The 27,713-nt window shown below is 35.1% G+C and overlaps 2 protein-coding genes across 2 annotated transcripts; both read right to left on the reverse strand.

The window, feature by feature from the left end:
* Positions 1–1,943: 1,943 nt before the first annotated feature.
* On the reverse strand, positions 1,944–10,745 carry LOC141328403 (uncharacterized). Its single transcript, XM_073835393.1, has 7 exons — positions 10,484–10,745; positions 9,263–9,679; positions 8,967–9,097; positions 5,488–6,211; positions 2,705–2,793; positions 2,513–2,620; positions 1,944–2,443 (listed from the first exon to the last, which is right to left on the reverse strand). The coding sequence occupies exons 1-7, from the start codon at positions 10,707–10,709 to the stop codon at positions 2,087–2,089; spliced, it is 2,052 nt and encodes a 683-aa protein (XP_073691494.1). The 5' UTR covers positions 10,710–10,745; the 3' UTR covers positions 1,944–2,086.
* A 1,914-nt stretch (positions 10,746–12,659) lies between these two features.
* LOC141334663 (uncharacterized) lies at positions 12,660–27,687 on the reverse strand. The gene is made up of 4 exons (XM_073839889.1): positions 25,562–27,687; positions 16,478–16,553; positions 15,057–15,817; positions 12,660–14,969 (listed from the first exon to the last, which is right to left on the reverse strand). The coding sequence occupies exons 1-4, from the start codon at positions 27,626–27,628 to the stop codon at positions 14,685–14,687; spliced, it is 3,189 nt and encodes a 1,062-aa protein (XP_073695990.1). The 5' UTR covers positions 27,629–27,687; the 3' UTR covers positions 12,660–14,684.
* Between the last annotated feature and the right edge of the window lie 26 nt (positions 27,688–27,713).

A 27,713-nucleotide genomic window follows, 5' to 3' on the forward strand; every position in this document is an offset into this window, starting at 1 on the left:
GACAGATGATCTCATGATGAAGTTCATCCACACAGTGAGACGTGACGAGACGATCAGATGAGACGGAAATAGCAGGATACATCAGTTTCTGAGGATCTGATGGATCTGCAAACAGATGCTTATCCTGCTCCAAACCAAACAATAGAGAATCAACTAATGTATCTGAGTGAATAATGGTGTAGTTTAAGGACAGAAACACACTGACCTGAGAATACCAGCTCTGATCACAGTCTGAATTATTAGTTAGATTCATTATAACAGGCAGAATCTGACACACAAAACCCATTGGAGTCTGAATCTCTGAGCATGACACTGTGATGCTATTCATGCTTCAATGCTGAAAATAAAAATCTAATGTTTAAGTGTTTACTAAACATTTAAACAGTAATGGTTATAGCAGTAAAGGACAGCAAACCTAAACGCTTAACATGAGCAATAGCCAAAAAGTGACATTCTTCCTAAGATATGATGTTGACGTAGCCACTATTATCATTTTAGTACTTTAACCAAGATTCTTCACTCCTCAACCAGCCAGACTGTGACACATAGTTAATCAACTTACTCTAGTCAAAACACTTTGTTAACTTATACTGCAGTATTTATTTCATTAACTACAGTAAACTTCAGAATTTACTATAGTAACTGAAGTAAATTGTAGTATTTACTACACTATATTAACTTATACTACAGTATTGAGTTCATTAACTATAGTAAACTTTAGAATTTACTATAGTAACTGAAGTAAATTGCACTATTTACTACACTTTAAATTATACTACAGTATTGAGTTCATTAACTATAGTAAACTTCAGAATTTACTATAGTAACTGAAGTAAATGATAGTATTTACTACACTATATTAACTTATACTACAGTATTGAGTTCATTAACTATAGTAAACTTTAGAATTTACTATAGTAACTGAAGTAAATTGCACTATTTACTACACTTTAAATTATACTACAGTATTGAGTTCATTAACTATAGTAAACTTCAGAATTTACTATAGTAACTGAAGTAAATGATAGTATTTACTACACTATATTAACTTATACTACAGTATTGAGTTCATTAACTATAGTAAACTTTAGAATTTACTATAGTAACTGAAGTAAATGATAGTATTTACTACACTTTGTTAACTTATACTACAGTATTGAGTTCATTAACTATAGTAAACTTTAGAATATACTATAGTAACTGAAGTAAATTATAGTATTTACTACACTTTGTTAACTTATACTACAGTATTGAGTTCATTAACTATAGTAAACTTCAGAATTTACTATAGTAACTGAAGTAAATGATAGTATTTACTACACTTTGTTAACTTATACTACAGTATTGAGTTCATTAACTATAATAAACTTTAGAATTTACTATAGTAACTGAAGTAAATGATAGTATTTACTACACTTTGTTAACTTATACTACAGTATTGAGTTCATTAACTATAGTAAACTTTAGAATTTACTATAGTAACTGAAGTAAATGATAGTATTTACTACACTTTGTTAACTTATACTACAGTATTGAGTTCATTAACTATAGTAAACTTTAGAATTTACTATAGTAACTGAAGTAAATGATAGTATTTACTACACTTTGTTAACTTATACTACAGTATTGAGTTCATTAACTATAGTAAACATTAGAATTTACTATGGTACCCGTAGTAAATTATAGTATTTACCAGGGGTGCCGCTAAGCGGGGGTAAGTTAGGACAATTCTAAGGGCCCACGCCTTTTAGGGGCCACCAGAGATCTGAATTTTAATTACCCCTTAAACTGAGCAAAATTAAACAGCGAATTGAAAATACGCCTAATGGAAATGCATCAATTGTGCAAAAACTTCCACATATCACAAAAATGGTTTAACGCTCGCATGAGGTGGTTTTTCAGGCAATTCGAAATTCCATTGTTCTTTGGGGAGGAACTCCATCTTTAAGTTGATCTGAATCTCACTTTATTCACTGTGAAAACTTTTGATAATGATTACAGATTTTACAGATTTATCCAGATGATATTTTATTGCTTGATGTATTATTGTGTCACATTTGGATGCAGCATCAGATCTGAAGATGATCTACTTCTTGTGAATTTTCTTTGTATGTCTGCGTAAAGCAGATAAATGATTGAAACGCCTCCCACATTCAGTGCAGTGATACGGTTTCTCTCCAGTGTGGATCCTCTCATGTGTTTTCAGGTGTTCTAGCCGGCTGAAGCCCTTGTCGCATTGTGAACATATATAAGGTTTCTGTCCAGTGTGGATCCTCATGTGACTCTTAAGATGTCCTTTTTGAGCAAAACTCTTCCCGCATTGATCACATGAATAAGGTTTCTCTCCAGTGTGGATCCTCTCATGAGCTTTCAGATGTCCAGGCTGTCTGAATCTCTGGTCGCAGTGTGAACACGTATAAGGTTTTTCTCCAGTGTGAATCCTCTGGTGCTGTTTTAATTGTTCAGCCGTAGTAAAAGTCTTTTCACATTCAAAGCACATATAATCTTTCACACCAGCATGCATTTTCTGATGTTCTTTAAAACTGTGTAGATGTAAGAAACTCTTTCCACACAAATTACATGAATATGGCTTCTCCTTTGCATGAACTCTCAGGTGTGTCTTCAGGCTTAAAGCCCACAAAAATGTTTTATCACATTGATCACATGTGTGCAGTTTCTCTCTGGTGTGGATGTTCATGTGGACCTTAAGATGTGCTGATTGTGAGAAACTCTTCCCGCACTGATCACAAGTGAACGATTTCTCTCCAGTGTGAACTCTCATGTGTAGCTCAAGGCGATGTTTGTTTGTCAAACTCTTTCCACACTGAGTGCAGGTGACAGATTTCTTGGCTCTTTTTTTCTTTAAATCTTTCTGTTTGGTTTGAGGGCGACTCATTTTGACATGATTTCTCTCATCAGCTTCATTCAATTCTCCATTCTCCTCATTATCTTCAATCAGCTCTGAAATAAAAGTAAAAAATAGTTAGCCCTTTTCATCCCCATAGATGAACACTAGGTGACCTTTCAGGTCAGGGGTAGATGCCTTCGGGTCCCTCAGCTGTTCCCCTCATCCTAATTTAGGCCTACATAACCTTTTGTCATTCTGCTTTCACAGCAGTTCTAGCAAACAAGCACTGCACAATGTTTCATAAGCACACAAGATAAGTAAAATATTTTTCTGCCACACAGCATTATCAATGAATTAATGAAGAACAAACACCAACCTGCTTGTTCTTCAGTGTGTTTGATTCTGCAGGGTTTAGGATCTCTCATCTTCTCTCTGTCCTCTTTAATAAACTCACTCTTTGCAAAGTTCAACTCTTCCTGATGATTTGATGGGAATATTTCAGCATTTATTGCTGAATGTGTGATTGTTGAGGAGATTTACTGAACATGAATTTCTGTGCGGAAAAGCAGATTAGCCAAAATCAACAATAAATTAAAAAGGCATTAAGTGTTGTTTCTTTGTGAATCATTACCCTACTATATTATATTACTATATTTAGCATCACAACTTAAGCTAATTACAGCAATATTGTGCTTAAGGGACGGTCTGACAGTTCCAGCAATTGTGTTAAATGGTCAAGAATAAGAATTAGACTTCATTATTTTTAAAATACAAAAATAATTTAAAAACACACAAGTTTGTAGTAGGGTCTAATGACAAGAATGATTTACTACAGATGAGACTTGTGTTTACTACAGATGAGATGTATAATATATAAGTCTCACCTGTAGTAAATCATTCTTGTCATTAGAAAATTATAAATATTTTAGAATATATAATATATTATAAAATATATATTAGAATTAACCAAAAATATGTCCCCGTTCTTAAGTTTGTAGTACATTCCTAGTGTCCAGACTGACTTTCTAATACCTCTTTTCACATGGGCACAAATGCAATGTTAAATCACTCTACCTCAATTATCTATTTTACATTACTCATTAAAAAAAATGCTTTAATTCACCAAAAGGTTTTATATCCGAAATGTTTGGATATAAAAATCTTTATTTTAACTTTATTCAGCAAACACTCAGTATCCGATGAAAACAAGGCAGTGTCTAACTGAGATTTACAGCATAACGGGACTTCCCTCATTTGTGAAACTGATTGTCCTGAACAACTCCGTATTCAACTCATCTTTTATAAACGGAGTAACATTAGACACAATGATCGTTTTTGCCGGATAAACGAAGGACAGTTTTTGAGTAAAATTATCTTTTCTGCAGTGAATACAAACGTTAAATAAACGTACTAGAACGTTATTCATACGTGAAGCTCACAAAGAAAAAGAGGACTCACTTTCACCGGACAACTCTCTGTAACTCACACGCAGCTCCGTTCTCTTTCTCGCGCATGCGCACATCGAGTGATCCTCAAAAAGCGCCGAAGTTAGCGTCTCGATCGCCCCCAGGAGGCTGGAATCAGTATAGGTCACAAACCCCACCCTCTCCATCTAATCTAATGGGACTTGAGATAAAACTAATTTATTTACACTTCAAAAATTTCCAAAGATCGGTTTTGACATTGTATGTAGATTTTCTTAGGTTGAAGCTGAAGCTGGAGTATCGGGGCTACTGTAAAAAGGCATTCAGAAATACCCAGTTAAAACAGTCTTAGAATGTACATCCGAATAGTTTTGGATGGAAGGCAAATAACGAGGCTCATCAAACTGGAATAAGTAAATGTGCTGTGGTTATTCCCAATGTCTTTCATTGATATTCAGGTTCTAGTGAGTATAAATGATAAAAACAGAGAAGAATGTAAAGATAAAATAGATTTATATATCAGTAACTCGTATAAATGGATCAAAAGATCCTGTAACAGGACACACAGCAGCAGCAATGTATAAACTTCTATTCAATAGAGTTAAGAGGAAGTGTAGGAAACAACGCAGAAGATGTGGTGAATAAAACACGTTGAGTATTGCTTGGAAAATGTGTTATAATTCTGCTGTGATCCTTGTTTGGAACTATTTTCATTGGTGAATTTAGTAAATATTTTGTTTAAAATGTAAGTAACTTAATAACTACTTTAACCACTTGCTTACTGAACTAAAACCAATCGCTGAATTTTAATTACCCCTTAAACTGAGAAAATGAAACTGCGAATTGAAAATACGCCTAATGGAAATGCATCAATTGTGCAAAAACTTCCACATATCACAAAAATGGTTTAACGCTCGCATGAGGTGGTTTTTCAGGCAATTCGAATTTTGAATTTTTCGCAAAACAGCAATGGAAACTTTTTTTTTTTTTTTTTTTCCATTGTTCTTTGGGGAGGAACTCCATCTTTAAGTTGATCTGAATCTCACTTTATTCACTGTGAAAACTTTTGATAATGATTCTTTGTCATGTCACTTGCAATGAAAGATTTATCCAGATGATATTTTATTGCTTGATGTATTATTGTGTCACATTTGGATGCAGCATCCGATCTGAAGATGATCTACTTACAGTGAATTTTCTTTGTGTGACTGCGTAAAGCAGATAAACGATTGAAACGCCTCCCACATTCAGTGCAGTGATACGGTTGCTCTCCAGTGTGGATCCTCTCATGTCTTTTCAGGGTTCCTGGCAGTCTGAAGCCCTTGTCGCATTGTGAACACATATAAGGTTTCTCTCCAGTGTGGATCCTCATGTGACTCTTAAGTTGTCCTTTTTGTGCAAAACTCTTCCCGCATTGGTCACATGTATAAGGTTTCTCTCCAGTGTGGATTCTCTCATGTGTTTTCAGGAGTCCTGACTGTCTGAATCTCTTGTCACAGTGTGAACACATATAAGGTTTTTCTCCAGTGTGAATCCTCTGGTGAAGTTTTAATTTTTCAGCTGTAGTAAAAGTCTTTTCACACTCAAAGCACATGTAATCTTTCACACCAGCATGCATTTTCTGATGTACTTTAAAACTTTGTAGATGTAAGAAACTCTTTCCACATAAATGACATGAATATGGTTTCTCCTTTGCATGAGCTCTCAGGTGTGTCTTCAAGCTTAAAGTCCACAAAAATGTTTTATCACATTGATCACATGCGTACAGTTTCTCTCTGGTGTGGATGTTCATGTGGACCTTAAGATGTGCTGATTGTGAGAAACTCTTCCCGCACTGATCACAAGTGAACGGTTTCTCTCCAGTGTGAACTCTCATGTGTAGCTCAAGGCGATGTTTGTTTGTCAAACTCTTTCCACACTGAGTGCAGGTGACAGATTTCTTGGCTCTTTTTTTCTTTAAATCTTTCTGTTTGGTTTGAGGGCGACTCATTTTGACATGATTTCTCTCATCAGCTTCATTCAATTCTCCATTCTCCTCATTATCTTCAATCAGCTCTGAAATAAAAGTAAAAACAGTTAGCCCTTCTCATCCCCATAGATGAACACTAGGTGACCTTTCAGGTCAGGGGTAGATTCCTTTAGGTCCCTCAGCTGTTCCCCTCATCCTAATTTAGGCCTACATTACCTTTTATGTCATTCTGCTTTCACAGCAGTTCTAGCAAACAAACACTGCACAATGTTTCATAAGCACACAAGATAAGTAAAATATTTTCTTCCACACAGCATTATCAATGAATTAATGAAGGACAAACACCAACCTGCTTGTTCTCCAGTGTGTTTGATTCTGCAGGGTTCTGGATCTCTCATCTTCTCTCTGTCCTCTTTTATAAACTCAGTCTTTGCAAATTGAATAAAAATCGTTATTTTAACGTTATTCAGCAAACATTCTAACTGAGATTTACAGCCTAACAGGACTTTCCTCATTTGTGAAACTATTTGTTCTGAACAACTCTGTATTCAACTCATATTTTATAAACGGAGGAAAGTTAGACACAATGATCGTTTTTGCCAGATGAACGAAGGACAGTTTTTGAGAAAAAAAATATATATATATAATTCTGCACTGAATACATGTTATAAATAAAACTACTACAAAGTTATTCATACGGGAAACCTAATTATGTAAAATAAGATATGCAGGACAGCAAAAATCAAATAATAGAGCTGAAAATGAAAATAAGAGTACTCACTCTCACGGGACAACTCTCTCTCTCTCTCTCTCTCTCTCTCTCTCTCTCTCTCTCTCTCTCTCTCTCTCTCACGCAGCTCTGTCTCTAACTCGCGCATGCGCACATCGAGTGATCCTCAGGAGCGCTGAAGATGAAGAAAGAGCGTCTCGATCGCCCCCAGGAGGCTGGAATCAGTATAGGTCACAAACCCCACCCTCTCCATCTAATCTAATGGGATTTGAGATACACTTCAAAATTTTCCGAAGTTTTTATTGGGTACATAGTTTTCTTAAGTTGAAGCTGAAACTGGTGTATTGTGCTACTGTAAAAGGGCATTCAGAAATACACCCAGTTAAAAGAGCATTAGAAAACTGCCGGGAACCTGAATGTAAAACTAAATAGTTTTGGATGGAAAGCAAATGATGAGACTCAATACAATGGAATAGCGTTGCTATTTTTAAAAATCAAATGCGAAGCACTTTTTTTGATCAAGTAGCGCGGTAGCGTCAACAAAAGCATTTTTTTAAATATACTTTAAGCTCAAATCAGAAAAATAACTGCTAAGGATCGCTAATAAAGGTTCGTTCTTAGCATTTTTGTTTGTTTAGGTTCCAGAGTGAAATAAGAACAGAGTGTTTGAATAGCCTAAAATAATTCTTATAATCTTTGCTAATATTCTTGAAACTTCAAACTGCTTTGGAGTTTGCAGTAGTGACTTTGATGAGGTCCCCATCGGGAGAAATCGCGTGTGGACTCTGAATATATGGTTTAATTTAAAGCGTGTTGCGGATTATATATGTTGTTGGTATATTTAACTAGTGTGTGCATTTTTAAGAATTGACATATTCCATGACAAGACATGTTTTCTGTCTTTTTGAATAAAAAGTGAATCTTTGAAGTGATTTTTATTTCACAGCTGTAGAGTTGAAAAATAATAAAGGCTTTAAAATATTACAATATTTTAGTTTATTTATGATGTTGCAATTATTATTTTTCTCAGTTTCTGATAAGAACGAGGCAGTAGATGAGTCTCAAGAGTGTCCACCTATATGTATATATAGCACATATAAAATGAGTTTCAAAGGAAGTTCTAAAGAACACTCCGTGCATATGGTCAATTAGGACCTGAAGGAGCACTTGATAATTACTCGCAGTCTCTCTAGAATCTGACATTGATAACAGAAACATACATGTTCGCTGTGCCATTAATAAATAAATACATTTCTTATTTGAGACATATAAAAAAGCCAAAAAAGCAAACACAAAGCACTACGTGGCTTTCAGATATTATAACTAAACTATAAAATGACTCTTTCCCTGAAGCAATAAAACCAGCAGACAGCAAAAGTTGTTGATACAATTTATACATGAAAAAGCATTACTGAATGGATGAGTATCATTAAGGTTTTAATCATATTACTATTCTGACAATACTGCACATCCGTCTGCTTCTTTAAAATAGTATTCTATTTCCACCCCTTGTTTTAAACAAAAAATAAAAGGGTTCATTTAATACTTTTCCCCCTTCCCTTCTTACAAGACAAGCAAAACAGATCAATTGCAAAGCTACATGGCATTATATCTTGCATCTGCTTTTTTCTAAATACATCATAAGTGGAAGAATAACTAGTCCTTTAAGAAAACAGTTAAAGTGTTACAGCCTCTTTTTCAGCTTCCTGAACAAGAACAGCTTGTAAAAACATCTAAGAAAGAATAAGCAAGTGACACATGACCAGTGTTGGGCACGGACCTTTAGAAAAGTAATTAGTTATAGTCACTAGTTACTTCCCACAAATAGTAACTGAGTTGCATCATTATAAGAATAACTAATTACCAGGCAAAGTAACTATTGCGTTACTTAAAAAAAATCTCATTTCAGTGATACGGTTTCTCTCCAGTGTGGATCTTCTCATGTCTTTTCAGGGTTTCTGGCAGTCTGAAGCCCTTGTCGCAGTGTGAACACACATAAGGTTTCTCTCCAGTGTGGATGCTCATGTGTCTCTTAAGTTGTCCTTTTAGTGCAAAACTCTTCCTGCATTGATCACATGTATAAGGTTTCTCTCCAGTGTGGATTATCTCATGTCTTTTCAGGGTTTCTAGCCAGGTGAATCTCTGGTCGCAGTGTGAACACATATAAGGTTTTTCTCCAGTGTGAATCCTCTGGTGCTGTTTCAAATATTTAACTGCAGTAAAAGTCTTTTCACATTCAAAGCACATGTAATCTTTCACACCGGCGTGTATTTTCTGATGTACTTTCAAACTTTGTAGATGTAAAAAGCTCTTTCCACACAGATGGCATGAATATGGCTTCTCATTTGTATGAACTGTCAGGTGTGTCCTCAGGGCTGAAGCCCACAAAAATGTTTTATCACATTGATCACATGCGTACTGTTTTTCTCTAGTGTGGATGTTCATGTGTTGCTTAAAAGTTCCTGATCGTGAGAAACTCTTCCCGCACTGATCACAAGTGAACGGTTTCTCTCCAGTGTGAATTCTCATGTGAAACTCAAGACTTTGTTTGTTTATCAAACTCTTTCCACACTGAGTGCAGGTGAAAGATTTCTTGGCTCTTTTCTTCTTTAAATCTTTGTTTTTGGTTTGAGAGCGACTCATTTTGACATGGTTTCTCTCATTAGCTTCACGCAATTCCTCATTCTCCTCATTATCCTGGGTCAGCTCTGAAATAACAGTAAAAATAAGTTCATTTTCAGAAACCCATTTAAAAAAAAAGCTAAAAAAAAAAGACCTTGATATAACAGCAGAAAGTAGGCAATCTGTATGGATAATAGCCCTATATAAATAAAGGTGACTTGACATACATTTTGTTAAAAGAAAAAAAATACCCAGTTCAAAATAAGTCTCTTATTATTTGCTGTTTCACTGATTATTCAACAGCTTTAAAGATGCATAACCAAATATGTGTATCCAAATAATCAATGCTGCTATATCTTCCTTGATTTTGATATTAATATATTCATGATTTATTGGTTTATGCTTCTTATATTAATCCTCATCATATACTCATATCCCAGTATTTAATGTTACTCATTTATGTTTATCTTTTTATTTAGTTTGATGTATTGTCATGTAATATTATTTTATGTCATCTGCATTGCTCACTGTTTCACAATGTCAGCTGGCAGTTTGAAAACCTTGTCACAAGATGTTTATGAGCAATTTTGGACACAGAAGGGCCACCATTCAAGTGGGAATTAAAATAAATATGGTGGGTAACTCGATTAATAAACAGTTTGTGCAGATTAAGAAAACAGATCAGATCCTGTCTCAGTTACTCACGGTGTTCCACAGGGGTCAGTCCTTGGCCCACTTTTATTTATCATTTATATTCTACCTTCGTATTTTTTGTTATTATGGTAATTTTTGTATTGATTAATTTGCTCTTTGTACTGTAATGTTTTCTCACCAGTGAATTATATCCTCCATCAACGCTGTCTCTCATAGTTTCACTAGTAAACACCAACCTGTTTGTTCTTCAGTGTGTTTGATTCTGCAGGGTTTTGAATCTCTCATCTTCTCTCTGTCCTCTTTAATAAACTCAATCGCAGATTTCAGCTCTTCTTGATGATTTGATGAAATATTCCAGCATTTATCGGAGAATTGCTGAAGGAGCAGAAGGAGCTTCACTGAACATGAATTTCTGTGTGGAAAAGACGATTTTCCTGTGAGTGCTGTCTCTTTGTGAACCATTACATTAATATATTATATCACTATGTAGCAACATCATGCTTAAGGGACCGTCTGACAGTTCCACCAATTGCATTAAAGGTAAAATCTGCTTAAGAATTAGCCTTCATAATTTTTATGTGCAAAAATAATATACAAAAATTATTTAAAAAAATCCACAAGCTTGCAGTAGGTTCCTAGTGACAAAAATGATTTACTACAGGTGAGAAAAAAAAGATTACAACATCAACATATTTTTCCATTCAGATGTTTGTAGTACAATGCTAGTGTCCAGAATGACTTACAGATCACATTTTCCAACACCTCTCTTCATATGTGCACAGAACACAAATTACCTCTTTTTTTTTTTTTATAAGTGCATTACTCAAAAAAAAAAAAAAAAGCTGCAATTCACCAAAGTTTTTTTTTTTGTTTTGTTCTATAGCACAATCCAAAATCTTGTAGCATTCAGTAAGTCAGTCTGGCCACTAGCTGTCCCAACAACATTGTAAAAATCATTTGAATTAATGATTGTCCATCACGATTATCAAAGGAATAACCAAATGAAAACTAACTTTTTCACGGTATAACGGACTATAACACATTTGATCCGCCAAAAATAAATGTCAACAGAGAAATAATGGTATAAACATTTGCGGCTAAACTTATTAAGGGTTCTTTCCCGCATTCAGTAACAGTTATTCAGCAAACACGCGGTTGAAAACAATGATGAAAATCCGATGAAAACAAGGCAGTGTCTAACTGAGAGTCACAGCATAACAGGACTTTCCTCATTTGTGAAACTAACTGTCCTGAACAACTCCGTATTCAACTCATATTTTATAAACAAAGGAAAGTTAGACACAATGATCGTTTTTGCCGGATGAACGACGCTAAAGTCCACTTTCTGAACTGAATACGCATGCAATAAATAAAATGACTAATTCCTGCTACATTCAAACCTAATCGCGCAAAATAGCATACGCAGGACGACAAAAAGCAAATAATAGAGAAGAAAAAGAGGACTCACTCTCACCGGACAACACTCTCTCTCACGCAGCTCCGCTCTCTAACTCGCGCATGCGCACATCTAGTGATCCCCCGAAGATGAAGAAAGAGTTACGATCGCACCCAGGGGGCTGTAATCAGTATAGGTCATAAACCCCACCCCCTCCATCTAATGGAACGAAAAACAAAACTAATTTATTTACACTTCAAAATTTAAAAATAGGTTTAGAAATTTTTTAGGTTAAAGCTGAAACTGGTGTATTGGGCTTCTGTAAAATGGCATCCAGAAATACACCCAGTTAAAAAAGTATAAAAAAAAAAAAAAAACTGATTCGAACATGAATGTAAATCTAAATAGTTTTGGATGGAAAGCAAATAATGAGGCTCATCAAACTGGATTAAGTAAATGTGCTGTGGTTAGTCCCAATGTCTGTAGTTAATATTCAGCTTCTAGTTTTAAATCTTCAACTAGACATTTTATCAGACATCTTAGAAGGAAATTAAGTGGTAGATCAAATAGTGAGAGAGAGAGAAGAAAAAACAACAACTTTAAAATAGCCAGAAATAGAGTTTAATGTTCAGATGAGTACATAAGAAATAAAAGGGCTATATTTGTGTGGCAAAGTAATTTGGATGGTCAGAATAAAGGACAACATGTATATAATATATAAAAAAAGTTGGAACTTAAGGGAGAATTTTTGTGAATAGAAAGGAAGACAGCATTATATCTGGTCTTAGAATTGGACACATTGCACTTAATCAATCATTATTTACAACAGGAAAACATGAGTCTTGGCTTTGTGTTAAATATGATCTTCCTGAAACAGTTGAACTTATTGTAATAAAATCAGAATTAAATCGAAAGATTACAATTTACAGAAGATCTTTGTCAAGTCACCTTTATTTATATAGCACTTTATACATATTGTGTCAAAGCAACTTCACAGTATTAAATTGTGTACTTCATATAGTTTATGCACCTAAAGCTGATTTGCCAACCGCTATAAAATGTCTAAGAAGAAGCTTAATTGGGTCGAGGAAATACAGCTATTGAGAACAGTTATTTTTGCTTTGTCTTAGTAAGTTTATGAAGCGGCAAGTCTACATCTAGACAAGACATATTATATAATATCCTAAAAAGCATATTCAAAATTCACCAATATAGATAAATATATCAGTTTTATGGCATGGACAGCGGATTGTGGTGAGGGCTATTCAAAGACTAATTTCACTGTATTCAGAAAAAGACAATGACAATAAAGGCTTTCATTTCAAATTAATTCAAGAGCTTTATTGAGAAATTTAAAACAGAAAGCCCCAAAAGCAAACAACACCACATGGCTTTCTAATATTATAACTAAAACTATACAATGACTTTTTCCCCTAAAGCAAATACAACCAGCAGACAGAAGTCATTGATTCAATATCAAAAATAATAATTACTAAAAAACATTCAATCAATAATTCCTCAAAGCAAAAGTAAATGGATGAGTAGCAAATAAAGATCAGTTTCAAAGCTACACAACAGTATATATTAGGGCTTGGCGATTTGGCCTAAAATCTCGTTAAATTGAACATTTTAACATGATTACGATTAATGACTGATTATTTTATTTATTAATAAAATTATATTTATATAATATTTATTTTCTGCCCTCATGGTTCACTGACAAGTTTTGTACAGTAAATGTGCGCACATATTACAAGTGAGAGAATGAAGGGTGCATTACTTGATTTTAAAATAATTGAAGGAAACACACACTATCTATGATTATTTATTGAACGTCAGTGTTGAACAACTGAAATTAAAGCACACATTGCTTAAAACAAAAAGTCACATTTTTTCTTAAATTTGTGAAAATAAATAACTTGCACTTTTGGAAGCAAAATAAATTATTTTTAATGTTTTTCATATTAAAAGTAGAAAATAAGCAGTATCTCTTTCCTGTAAATACTCTCCATTGACATGTCGGCGGAATAACGTAACGTAACGGAGCGGGGTCACGTGACTCCACACACAGTAATGTTTTTAAAGGGAAAGTAATTGAAATAATCTACCCGGAAAAATTTTATCGATTATAGGTTCTGAATGTCGATTACTTTTCGATTAATCGCCAAGCCCTAGTATATTTGCATATGCTTTTTCTAAATATATTATAACTAATTATTTAAATTTAAAAAAAATATATATATTGAATAATATTATTAAAGTGTCACAAGACTCTTCTTCAGCTTTCTGAACAAGAAACAGTTTGTAAACAGCTACTTCAAGTGATAGATATGCATTAGAAGACAATTGAACATATGTGACCCTGGAGCACAAAATTATTGATTTTTCTTTTATGCCAAAAATCATTAGGAAATTAAGTAAAGATCATGTTCCATGAAGAATTTTTGTAAACTTCCTACTGTAAACATATCAAAATGCAATTTTTGATTAGTAATATGCATTGTTAAGAACTTAATTTGGACAACTTTAAAGGTGATTTTCTCAGTCTTTTTGATTTTTTTGCACCCTCAGATTCCAGATTTTCAAATAGATGTATCTCGGCCAAATATTGTCTTCTACTAACAAACCATACATCAATAGAAAGTTTATTTATTGAGCTTTCATATGATGTATACATCTCAGTTTTGTAAAATTTATCCTTGTGACTGGTTTTGTGGTCCCGGGTCACATATCAAAACACAATATCATGAAGCAAAATCATATACAAAAATACCACTTTTTGAAGTTGTTCTTTAGAGAGGAACTTTATTTTTGAGTGGATCCAAGTTATATCTGCTGATTTTGAAGATGAAGGTGAACTTTATTGACTGTGAAAACCAGCCATAGTGAGCCAGAGCACACACCAGCTTAAGCCGAATTCAGACTGCATGATTTTAGCCCCGATTTTGACTTGCAGAGAGGTTTTGAGAAATCGCAGGCAAATGCCCGAAATCACAGGCAAACCGGTTCTCGTTCATGCGAGTGAGCACCCTCTGCTGGCCTCACGATTTCTCTCCAGTGTGGATCCTCTCATGTCTTTTCAGCATTTCTAAAAGTCTGAATCTCTTGACGCAGTGTGAACACACATGAGGTTTCTCTCCAGTGTGGATGCTCATGTGACACTTAAGTTGTCCTTTTTGTGCAAATCTCTTCCTGCATTGATCACATGTATAAGGTTTCTCTCCAGTGTGGATTCTCTCATGTGTCTTCTGGTTTCCTAACTGTACGAATCTCTGGTCGCAGTGTGAACACTTGTAGGGTTTCTCTCCAGTGTGGATCCTCTGGTGCTGTTTTAATTGTCTAGCTGTAGCAAAAGTCTTTCCACACTCAAAGCACATGTAGTCTCTCACACCACTGTGTATTGTCTGATGTACTTTCAAACTGCGTAGATGTGTAAAACTCTTTCCACACAAATGACATGAATGTGGCTTCTCCTTTGTATGAACTGTCAGGTGTGTCTTCAGGCTTGAAGCCCACAAAAATGCTTTGCCACATTGATCACATGCGTGCGGATTCTCTTCAGTGTGGATGATCATGTGTGCGTTAAGTTGTACCTTTTGTGCAAAACTCTTTCCGCATTGATCACATGTATAAGGTTTCTCTCCAGTGTGGATTCTCGCATGCCGTTTTAATTGTTCAGCTCTAGTAAAAGTCTTTTCACACTCAAAGCACATGTAATCTCTCACACCCGTATGGCTTTTCTGATGTTCTTTCAAATGTTGTAGAATTGAAAAACTCTTTCCACACAAATGGCATGAATATGGTTTCTCCTTTGTATGAACTCTCAGGTGTGTCTTTAGGTTTGAAGCACACAAAAATGTTTTATCACATTGATCACATGCGTACAGTTTCTCTCTGGTGTGGATGTTCATGTGGACCTTAAGAGTTGCTGATTGTGAGAAACTCTTCCCGCACTGATCACAAGTGAACGGTTTCTCTCCAGTGTGAATCCTCATGTGATACTCCAGATTTTGTTTGTTTGTCAAACTCTTTCCACACTGAGTGCAGGTGAAAGATTTCTTGGCTCTCCTTTTCTTTAAATCTTTTTTTCTTTTTCGAGAGCGACTCATTTTGGCATGATTTCTCCAATCAGCTTCACTCATTTCTTCATTCTCCACTTTTTCGTCAATAAACTCTGGAGTAAAAAGAAAAAAAAAATCATTTTCAGAAACTCGTTAAAAAAATAAAAGAGAGAACCGTGAACTTGATGTAACAGCAGAAAGTAGCCAATTGCCATACAAAAGATTGATCTTCAAATTAGACTATTAAATACGTTTAATCAACTACACAACTATCTAACATACTTTTTGTATTATTGACAAACTATTTTCCTATTTAATACTGTAAAGCTGCTTTGACACAATCTGTGTTGCTAAAAGCACTATAAATAAATAAAGTTGACTTGACTTGACATACATTTTGTTAAAATAAAAAGTACCCAGTTCATAGAAAGTCTCTTATTATTTGCTGGTTCATTATTACAAAAGAAATATAAAGAAAAAAGTAGGCTACCCAGTTCATAGAATAACTTCATTTGTGAAACTATTGGTCCTAAACAACTAAACGTAATCAAATAATCATTAAACACAACGATTGTTTTTTTTTTCCGGATGAATGGAGGTCATTTGTTCAAGTAAAAGTCCTCTCTCTTCACTGTTATAAATAAAATTACATATTTATTCATACATGAAGCTGACATTTACCTCAAATTCATGCTACACTCAAACATAATTATGCAAATAAATATATGCTGGACAGCAAAAAGCAAATAATAGAGAAGAAAAAGAGGACTCACCGGACATCTCTCTCTCTCTCTCACACACACAGCTCCGCTCTCTAACTCGCGCATGCGCACATCGAGTGATCGTCTTCTTCAGTCATGGAGGCTGGAATCCAACTTTGGTGCATATCGCCATCTACTGGGGGTTTGGAGTATGAGCTCTAATTTCACGAGGTAACGCAGGAAGTGGGGATTGGACGTTTAGGAATGGACAGAATGGGGGAGATGAGGAGAAAGAAAAAAAGAACGGAAAAAACTAAATTATCTTAAAGGGATCTATTGGTTTTAAAAAGTGTATCAATACTTAATATCCTTTATGTTAAATATTGTAACAAAATCTAAATGAAATCGAAAGATTACATCTTACAGAAGAACTTCAAGTCAAGTCACCTTTATTTATATAGCGCTTTATACTATACAGATTGTGTCAAAGCAACTTCACAGTATTGAATTATATACTTCATATAGTTTATGCATCTAAAGCTGGTTTGCCAACCGCTATAAAATGTCAAAGAAGATTAATTGGGTTGAGGAAATACAATTATTGAGAACAGTTATTTGTGCTTTGTCTTATTAAGTGCCAAGTCTACGTCTAGACAAGACATATTATATAATATTCTACGAAGCATGTTCAAAATTCACCAATACAGATAAATGTATCAGTTTTATGGCATGGACAGCGGATTGTGGTGATGGCTATTCAACGACTAGTTTCACTGTATTCAGAAAAATACAATGACAATAAAGGCTTTCAATTCAAATGAATTCAAAAGCTGTATTGAGAAATTTAAAACAGAAAGCCCCAAAAATCAAACATAACTGTCACACCCCTGGACTTTGAGTTGGTTTCTCCCATCCATCCCCCTGCTGTTTTCTGTTACTTGTTTTTTTCCATCATTGCCAGCACCTGTGTTTGTCAATCACCCTGTCTATTTAATGTATGTGCTTACCATCATGTCTTGTCGAACGTTGATGTTATCCCCTGATTTTACCTCTCCGTGTTCCTGTGTCTGCCTGTTTCCCAATGGATTTATTAAATGTATGTCTTTTAATTACGTCGTTGTTCGTGTGTTCCTGCCTAGATTGTGACAGAACGTCTGACCTACACTGTTTTTTTGCGTACTTTCCCCGTTTTGTTTTGCGTATTTATTCAGTCTTTTGTTTCCGCATTTAAAAAAAAAAAAAAATTCAAACCATCTTGAGATTAAAGTCATTAAATTGCGAGAAAAAAAGTAGAGAATAAAAGTTTGTGATTAAAGTCGTAAAGTTGTTAATTTGCAAGAAAAAAGTTGTTAATTTTGCGAGAAAAAGTCTTTAATTTGCGAGAAAAAAGTCTTCAATTTGCGAGAAAAAAGGCTTTAATTTGCAAGAAAAAAGTCGTTAATTTGCGAGAAAAAAGTCTTTAATTCGCGAGAAAAAAGTCGTTAATTTGCAAGAAAAAAGTCGTTAATTTGCAAGAAAAAAGTTGTTAATTTGCAAGAAAAAAGTCGTTAATTTGCGAGAAAAAGGTCTTTAATTTGCAAGAAAAAAGTTGTTAATTTGCGAGAAAAAAGTCTTCAATTTGCAAGAAAAAAGTTGTTAATTTTGCGAGAAAAAGTCTTTAATTTGCGAGAAAAAAGTCTTCAATTTGCGAGAAAAAAGGCTTTAATTTGCAAGAAAAAAGTCGTTAATTTGCGAGAAAAAAGTCTTTAATTCGCGAGAAAAAAGTCGTTAATTTGCAAGAAAAAAGTCGTTAATTTGCAAGAAAAAAGTCGTTAATTTGCGAGAAAAAAGTCTTTAATTTGAAGAAAAAAGTTGTTAATTTGCAAGAAAAAAGTCAATAATTTGCAAGAAAAAAGTTGTTAATTTAGCAAGAAAAGTCTTTAATTTGCGAGAAAAAAGTCTTTAATTTGCGAGTAAAAAGTCTTCAATTTGCGAGAAAAAAGTCTTTAATTTGCAAGAAAAAAGTCATTAATTTGCAAGAAAAAAGTTGTTAATTTAGCGAGAAAAGTCTTTAATTTGTGAGTAAAAAGTCTTTAATTTGCGAGAAAAAAGTCTTTAATTTGCGAGAAAAAAGTTGTTAATTTGCGAGAAAAAAGTCTTTAATTTGCAAGAAAAAAGTTGTTAATTTGCAAGAAAAAATTTGTTAACTTTGCGAGAAAAAAGTCTTTAATTTGCGAAAAAACGTAGTTAATTTGCGAGAAAAAAAGTTGTTAATTTGCGAGAAAAAAGGCTTTAATTTGCAAGAAAAAAGTTGTTAATTTGCGAGAAAAAAGTTGTTAATTTGCGAGAAAAAAGGCTTTAATTTGCAAGAAAAAAGTTGTTAATTTGCGAGAAAAAAGTTGTTAATTTGCGAGGAAAAAGTCTTTAATTTGCGAGAAAAAAGTTGTTAATTTGCGAGAAAAAAGTTGTTAATTTGCAAGAAAAAAGTTGTTAATTTGCAAAAAAAAGGTGTTAATTTTGCGAGAAAAGTCTTTAATTTGCAAGAAAAAAGTTGCAAATTTTGCGAGAAAAAAGTTGTTAATTTGCGAGAAAAAAGGCTTTAATTTGCAAGAAAAAAGTTGTTAATTTGCGAGAAAAAAGTTGTTAATTTGCGAGAAAAAAGGCTTTAATTTGCAAGAAAAAAGTTGTTAATTTGCGAGAAAAAAGTTGTTAATTTGCGAGAAAAAAGGCTTTAATTTGCAAGAAAAAAGTTGTTAATTTGCAAGAAAAAAGTTGTTAATTTTGCGAGAAAAGTCTTTAATTTGCAAGAAAAAAGTTGTTAATTTGCAAGAAAAAAGTTGTTAATTTTGCGAGAAAAGTCTTTAATTTGCAAGAAAAAAGTTGTTAATTTGCAAGAAAATAGTTGTTAATTTGCGAGAAAAAAGTTGTTAATTTGCGAGAAAAAAGTCTTTAATTTGCGAGAAAAAAGTCGTTAATTTGCGAGAAAAAAGTCTTTAATTTGCAAGAAAAAAGTTGTTAATTTGCGAGAAAAAAGTCTTTAATTTGCGAGAAAAAAGGCTTTAATTTGCGAGAAAAAAGTTGTTAATTTGCAAGAAAAAAGTTGTTAATTTGCAAGAAAAAAGTTGTTAATTTTGCGAGAAAAGTCTTTAATTTGCGAGAAAAAAGTTGTTAATTTGCAAGAAAAAAGTTGTTAATTTGCAAGAAAAAAGTTGTTAATTTGCGAGAAAAAAGTTGTTAATTTGCGAGAAAAAAGGCTTTAATTTGCGAGAAAAAAGTTGTTAATTTGCAAGAAAAAAGTTGTTAATTTGCAAGAAAAAAGTTGTTAATTTTGCGAGAAAAGTCTTTAATTTGCAAGAAAAAAGTTGTTAATTTGCAAGAAAATAGTTGTTAATTTGCGAGAAAAAAGTTGTTAATTTGCGAGAAAAAAGTCTTTAATTTGCGAGAAAAAAGTCGTTAATTTGCGAGAAAAAAGTCTTTAATTTGCAAGAAAAAAGTTGTTAATTTGCGAGAAAAAAGTCTTTAATTTGCGAGAAAAAAGGCTTTAATTTGCGAGAAAAAAGTTGTTAATTTGCAAGAAAAAAGTTGTTAATTTGCAAGAAAAAAGTTGTTAATTTTGCGAGAAAAGTCTTTAATTTGCGAGAAAAAAGTTGTTAATTTGCAAGAAAAAAGTTGTTAATTTGCAAGAAAAAAGTTGTTAATTTGCGAGAAAAAAGTTGTTAATTTGCGAGAAAAAAGTCGTTAATTTGCGAGAAAAAAGTCTTTAATTTGCAAGAAAAAAGTTGTTAATTTGCGAGAAAAAAGTCTTCAATTTGCAAGAAAAAAGTTGTTAATTTTGCAAGAAAAAGTCTTTAATTTGCGAGAAAAAAGTCTTCAATTTGCAAGAAAAAAGGCTTTAATTTGCAAGAAAAAAGTCTTTAATTTGCGAGAAAAAAGTCTTTAATTCGCGAGAAAAAAGTCGTTAATTTGCAAGAAAAAAGTCGTTAATTTGCAAGAAAAAAGTCGTTAATTTGCGAGAAAAAAGTCTTTAATTTGCGAGAAAAAAGTCGTTAATTTGCAAGAAAAAAGTCGTTAATTTGCAAGAAAAAAGTCGTTAATTTGCGAGAAAAAAGTCTTTAATTTGAAGAAAAAAGTTGTTCATTTGCAAGAAAAAAGTTGTTAATTTGCGAGAAAAAAGTTGTTAATTTGCGAGAAAAAAGTCTTTAATTTGCAAGAAAAATGTCGTTAATTTGCGTAAAAAATGTTTTCAATTTGCAAGAAAAAAGTCTTTAATTTGCAAGAAAAAAGTTATTAATTTGCGTGAAAAAAGTTGTTAATTTGCGAGAAAAAAGTGTTTAATTTGCGAGAAAAAAGTTGTTAATTTAGCGAGAAAAAAGTTGTTAATTTGCGAGAAAAAAGTTGTTAATTTGCGAGAAAAAAGGCTTTAATTTGCATCTCACAGTGCTGTTCAGTGGTCGTCTGATCGAGTCTTTAGGCAGAGCTAAGAATATAACGGTCCGTGCAGCGCTTCACACAAGTAGCGCTTTTCTGCTGTGCGCTTAAGTCCTGACAGTAGCTCGTGAGTTAGTAAATTGTTGTCACTCGGGTTTTACTGGCTGTCACCTTGTGTTGACATCCTGAAACTTCATGATTTGTATATTATGACCGTGGTCACTTATAATTGCTACATTCCAAGACAAGATGCGGTCCGTTTGACATTCAGCAACGAGCCGTAGCCTATTTGGTTCACGTCCAGATTTGCACCCGCCACAGATGCTATTTACAGTGAAAATAGTGATATGTATAGGCTACACTAATTGACGACAACAGGATGTTTAGAAATGTGCCATAAAACTGACATCTGGGGCCCGTTTCAGAAAGGAGGTTAAGTGAAAACTCTGAGTATGTGAACCCTGGAATGAGGGAAACTGGGTTTTCCGTTTCAGAATGGAAGGTTTATCAAACCTGAGAAAGCAGGGTAAGTCAAGCCTGTTTCTGAAAGAGAGGTAACTTTTACTCAGAGTCAGTTACCGTGGTAACTTACTCTGTGAACCTAACCTGGTCAGGAGCAGGTTTTATTCTCTAAACTCTGAGTTTCTGCCTGTCTCCTCCCCTTTTTTAAAGATGAAGCGGTATTTCTTGCCTTAGCCTTAGTCACTACTCAGTTGAGCACTTCAATTCCACACTAAACCAATGTGAACTTTCTTATTATTATTATTTTTTTTTTACAGGAGGGATTGACAACTTTTTGCTGGGGGATAGGGGTTACCCATGCCAGCCTACACTGCTAACCCCTTACCCAGAACCTGAACAAGGTCCACAGCAGCGATATAATGTGGCACACAGTAAAACTAGAGGCAGGGTGGAAATGACTATAGGTCTGTTGAAAGCACGTTTCCAGTGCCTACGTCACCTCAGGGTCACCCTTTATATAAATAATTTACATTGTTTTATATATATATAAGGTGGGGAATATATATGGAATCATAGGTTCCAAAAAATATTTGGCAGCACAACTATTACAAGTCTTACTGACCCCAAACTTTTGAACGGTAGTGTATAATAAAATAACATATCAAGAAAAAACATGTAACATGGGCAGCATTAACGCATTTAATTTGTTCACTACTTTTTGCCAGCCCTCTCTCCTTGCTTTTCCAGTCTTTGCAGTGTTCCCTTGCGTTTTAATTAAACTCTGAAACTCCTGAAATCCCTCAATCAAGAGTTCTTGCTCTGCTGCAGAAAAATACTGTGCGTGCTCCTTCGTCATGTTCGCCAACCAAAGTTGTATTTGTACGGTATTGTTTTCGTTAATATTTACTGATTCAAATCAGTAGGCTAATCAATAATAATTATTATTTTATTAATATCTGGACTGCGGCACATCAGGCAAACATATTTCAAAAGAAGCCGGCGCCACGGTCCTGACCGCATCATCGCTGTCTTTACTGGGTTTTATTTATTCACATATGACTGGATGTGGTGGACTCTCATGATTTTGGCTAATGCAGGGTAGCCTACTACTGAATGATGCGCATCAGAGGGGACTTAGAAGTGGCTATAGACAAAGCTGACTGATAAAGAAGTGTGTACAAGCCTACGCCGTATACCTGATGCCTACATTATTAATAAACGCTGGTTAAGCAGTTGATTCCCACTTTTCTGACGTGATGTGATGAGAAAAGGAAGAGAGTTCTGCTAAAGTCAGGTTTGAACCCCAGTTGATCGTATCATGTGCTACAACTGTGTGCAATTCTCTACAAACTACGCCACTGCAGACACTGCTTGACTCTGTCCGACCAGATGAAATGAACATGACACAAGTGTGTTCATTCTCACAATTTAACGACTTTTTTTTTCTGCCAATTTAACAACCTTTTTTCTCGCAAATTAACGACTTTTTTCTCGCAAATTAACAACTTTTTTTCATGCAAATTAACGACCTTTTTCTCACAAATTAACAATTTTTTTATTGCAAATTAACGACTTTTTTCTCACAAATTAACGACTTTTTTCTCGCAAATTAAAAAAATTTTTCTCGCTAATTAACAACTTTTTTCTTGCAAATTAACGACTTTTTTCTCACAAATTAACGACTTTTTTCTCGCAAATTAATGACTTTAATCTCGTATTATAATGACTTTAATCTCGCAATTTAAGGACTTTTTTCTGGCAAATTAACGACTTTTTTCTCGCAAATTAACTTTTTTTTTTTCTTGCAAATTAACAATTTTTTGCTTACAAATTAACGACTTTTTTCTCACAAATTAACGACTTTTTTCTCCCAATTTAACAACTTTTTTCTCGCAAATTAATGACTTTAATCTCGCAATTTAAGGACTTTTTTCTGGCAAATTAACTATTTTTCTCGCAAATTAACAACTTTTTTTCTCGCAATTTAACGACTTTAATCTCAACATTTAATCTCGACTTTTTTTCTCACAATTTAACCACTTTAATCTCGAGATGGTTTTACATTTTTTTTATTGCGTTGCCCTAATCCTCTTCCGTAGAATAATGCATCCATTGCAGAAGATGCTCTAATTTGCATTTACAACATTTATTTTACCCACCAAACATGTTAGAAGCACACACATAAATTGAAATAAAATAAATAAAAACACTAAATAAAATAGCATCACATGACGATGCCAGAAAAACAAACAGAGAAACAAGGTTTGAATGGTCAAGCTACAATTTACTAAAAATGGTGATGTGACGTTTGACACAGAAGCTTCGAATAATAATATTAATCAAATTAACAATATTCTTAATTAACTTGATCATCTATTAGGGGTGGAACGGTACATGTATTTGTTTCGAACCGAATCGGTACGGGGGTCACAGTTCGGTGCACGAATTTAAACGGAGAATACACGGTATGAAAAAAAAAAAAAAAAAACTTGCCTGCAAAATAATTAATGTAATGCGGAACTACTGTTAGATACGCGGGTTCTTTAGGGACAGCTAATATTTAGCCCCGCTTTAGCAGCCGAGCTCCGCCTATGTATGCGGTCTATCAGAGCCCGTCTACATTCTCTGGCACTCTGCAATTTTTTGTCAGCTCGACGGTCCATCATTGTGGTCCAGGGATTTCCTGAACTTTATGATTTGTCAAGCCCCCATTATTTTGACGCTAATAGAAGAAACAATGCATGGAGACGCATAGACTTGGAGCTAGAGCGCAGCTGATGGTTGCTTAGAAACGGCAGACGCTTCCGGAGCGCAAGCTCCCGAGCGCTTTGTTGATCAGGAAGAAAGCGGCGCGTTTTCACGCGTTTTTAGGCGCGACATGTGAACGGCCCCTTAGATCGCAAGTTTGGGAAAACTTCGCTTTTCCAGTCAGTTACAGTAGTACAGGCGAGAGAGTGGTGGAAAAGACGAGGACTGTGTGTTGCCGTTGTTCAGCGGTTGTTGGGTATGTGAGTGGAAATACATCTAATTGCCTTCTGCATTTTTGTTTTGCTTTTCCCTCCACTGTACCGAAATCATACCGAACCGTGACGTCTGAACCGAGGTACGAACCGAACCGTGACTTCTGTGAACCGTTCCACCCCTATCATCTATGCATACACGAATCATGCTTGTACTTTTGTTTTTTAAGTTTTCGTAGCACAAATTAATTTATTTTATGAAATTGTCCAAAAATCGCTTGGAAATCTGGGATGCGAAAGAAACGTTTTCCACCTTTGACAACAAGATGTCATAAGTGCACAACATGTTGAAAAGCTTTGAGTAATGAGCCCTATTAGATACAGTTGAGGGGAACCCTTTGGTGCTTTAAAAAAGCTTCATTTTCCCATCACTACTAAAAAGAAGAAAAAAAATGTATGTGTTCTTCCTTCTTTTTTTCCCCAAAGATGAACCCTATCTGGCCGGCCATTGGTCCCTTTATCCGTGTCAGACTTAACTTTGTTTGTAGACTTAACTTTGTTGTAGTCTAGAATCTAGATATTGCAGCGAGTGGAGCTTGAGGGAGCGATTGCGGTTTATGCTAGAAGGGATACAGCTCTGGCTACTGGATGCGCACATCAATCTAACATTAGGCCTATGACATTACATTTCGTCTCGTTTTCGTCAATGAAAAATAAAGAGACATTTAAGCATAGTTTTTATTTTGTAGACACCGTTTAGTCTTGTTTTTTATTCATCAACGATATTTCACAATACATTTTATATAGTCATTGCCACATGACCAGCATTTTTGTCTCGCCTCGTTTTCATCACATGATAAAGGTTCGTTGACGACAATATTTAGTCAGAATTTTTGTTGACGAAAGCAACACTACTAGACACTCAAAGCGCTTTACAGTGTCAGGGGTATCTCCTCATCCACCACCAGTGTGCAGCATCCACCTGGATGATGTGACGGCAGCCAGAGTGCCCCAGAACGCCCATCACACATCAGCTTACTGATGGAGAGGAGACAGTGTGATGAAGCCAATCAGAATATGGGGATGATTAGGAGGCCATGATGGTCAGAGGCCAATGGGCAAATTTGGCCAGGATGCCGGCGACACAGCTCTACACTTTTTCAAAGACATCCTGTGATTTTAAATGAACACAGAGAGTCAGGACCTCAGTTTAACGTATCATCTAAAGGACGGTGCTTTTTGGCAGTATAGTGTCCCCGTCATTATAATGGGGTGCTAGGACCCACACAGACCACAGGGTGAGCACCCTCTGCTGGCCTCACGATTTCTCTCCAGTGTGGATCCTCTCATGTCTTTTTAGGATTTTTGAGAGTCTGAATCTCTTGTCGCAGTGTGAACACACATAAGGTTTCTCTCCAGTGTGGATGCTCATGTGGCACTTAAGTGGTCCTTTTTGTACAAAACTGATTCCGCATTGATCACATGTATAAGGTTTCTCTCCAGTGTGGATTCTCTCATGTCTCTTCAGGGCTCCTGTCAGTCTGAATCTCTTGTCGCAGTGTGAACACTTGTAGGGTTTTTCTCCAGTGTGGATCCTCTGGTGCAGTTTTAATTGTTCAGCTGTAGTAAAAGTTTTTTTACACTCAGCGCACATGTAGTCTCTCACACCAGTATGTATTTTCTGATGTACTTTCAAATGGTGTAGATGTGAAAAACTCTTTCCACATAAATGGCATGAATATGGGTTCTCCTTAGTATGAACTCTCAGGTGTGTCTTCAGGGTTGAAGCCCACAAAAATGCTTTGCCACATTGATCACATGTGTGCAGATTCTCTTCAGTGTGGATGATCATGTGTGCGTTAAGGTGTACTTTTTGTGCAAAGCTCTTTCCGCATTGATCACACGTATAAGGTTTCTCTCCAGTGTGAATCCTCTCATGCAGTTTTAATTGTTCAGCTGTAGTCAAAGTCTTTTCACACTTAAAACACATGTAATCTTTCACACCGGTATGTATTTTTTGATGTAATTTAAAACTTTGTAGATGTAAAAAGCTCTTTCCACACAAATGACATGAATATGGCTTCTCCTTTGTATGAACTGTCAGGTGTGTCTTCAGGGTTGAAGCCGACAAAAATGTTTTATCACATTGATCGCATGCGTACAGTTTCTCTCTGGTGTGGATGTTCATGTGGACCTTAAGATATGATGATCGTGAGAAACTCTTGCCGCACTGATCACATGTGAACGATTTCTCTTCAGTGTGGATCCTCTCATGTTGTTTTAGCATTTCTGAGAGTCTGAATCTCTTGTCGCAGTGTGAACACGTATAGGGTTTCTCTCCAGTGTGGATGCGCATGTGACACTTAAGTTGTCCTTTTCGTGCAAAATGATTCCCGCATTGATCACATGTATGAGGTTTCTCTCCAGTGTGGATTCTCTCATGTCTCTTCAGGCTTCCTGACTGTCTGAATCTCTGGTCGCAGTGTGAACACTTGTAGGGTTTCTCTCCAGTGTGAATCCACTGGTGCTGTTTTAATTGTTTAGCTGTAGTAAAAGTCTTTCCACACTCAAAGCACATGTAGTCTCTCACACCAGTATGTATTTTCTCGTGTACTTTCAAATGGTGTATACGTGAAAAACTCTTTCCACACAAATGACATGAATATGGCTTCTCCTTTGTATGAACTATCAGGTGTGTCTTCAGTCTTGAAGCCCACAAAAATGCTTTGCCACATTGATCACATGTGTGCGGATTCTCTCCAGTGTGGATGATCATGTGTGCGTTAAGTTGTCCTTTTCGTGCAAAATGATTCCCGCATTGATCACATGTGTAAGGTTTCTCTCCAGTGTGGATTCTCTCATGTCTTTTCAGGACTCCTGAACTAATAAATCTCTGGTCGCAGTGTGAACACTTGTAGGGTTTTTCTCCAGTGTGAATCCTCTCATGCAGTTTTAATTGTTCAGCTGTTATAAAAGTCTTTTCACACTTAAAGCACATGTAATCTCTCACACCGGTATGTATTTTCTGATGTACTTTCCAACTTTGTAGATGTAAAAAGCTCTTTCCACACAAATGGCATGAATATGGCTTCTCCTTTCTATGAACTGTCAGGTGCTTTGTCAGGGTTGAAGCCCACAAAAATGTTTTATCACATTGATCACAAGCGTACAGTTTCTCTCTGGTGTGGATGTTCATGTGATGCTTAAGAGTTGCTGATTGTGAGAAACTCTTCCCGCATTTATCACAAGTGAATGGTTTCTCTCCAGTGTGAATCCTCATGTGATACTCCAGACTTTGTTTGTTTGCCAAACTCTTTCCACACTGAGTGCAGGTGACAAATTTCTTGGCTCTCCTTTTCTTTAAATCTTTCTGCTTGGTTTGAGAGCGACTCATTTTGACATGATTTCTCTCATCAGCTTCACTCAATTCTTCATTCTCCACTTTTTCTTCAATCAACTCTGAAATGAAAGTAAAAACA

The sequence above is a fragment of the Garra rufa genome, chromosome 1 (assembly GCF_049309525.1).
Source record: "Garra rufa chromosome 1, GarRuf1.0, whole genome shotgun sequence".
Taxonomy (NCBI): domain Eukaryota; kingdom Metazoa; phylum Chordata; class Actinopteri; order Cypriniformes; family Cyprinidae; genus Garra; species Garra rufa.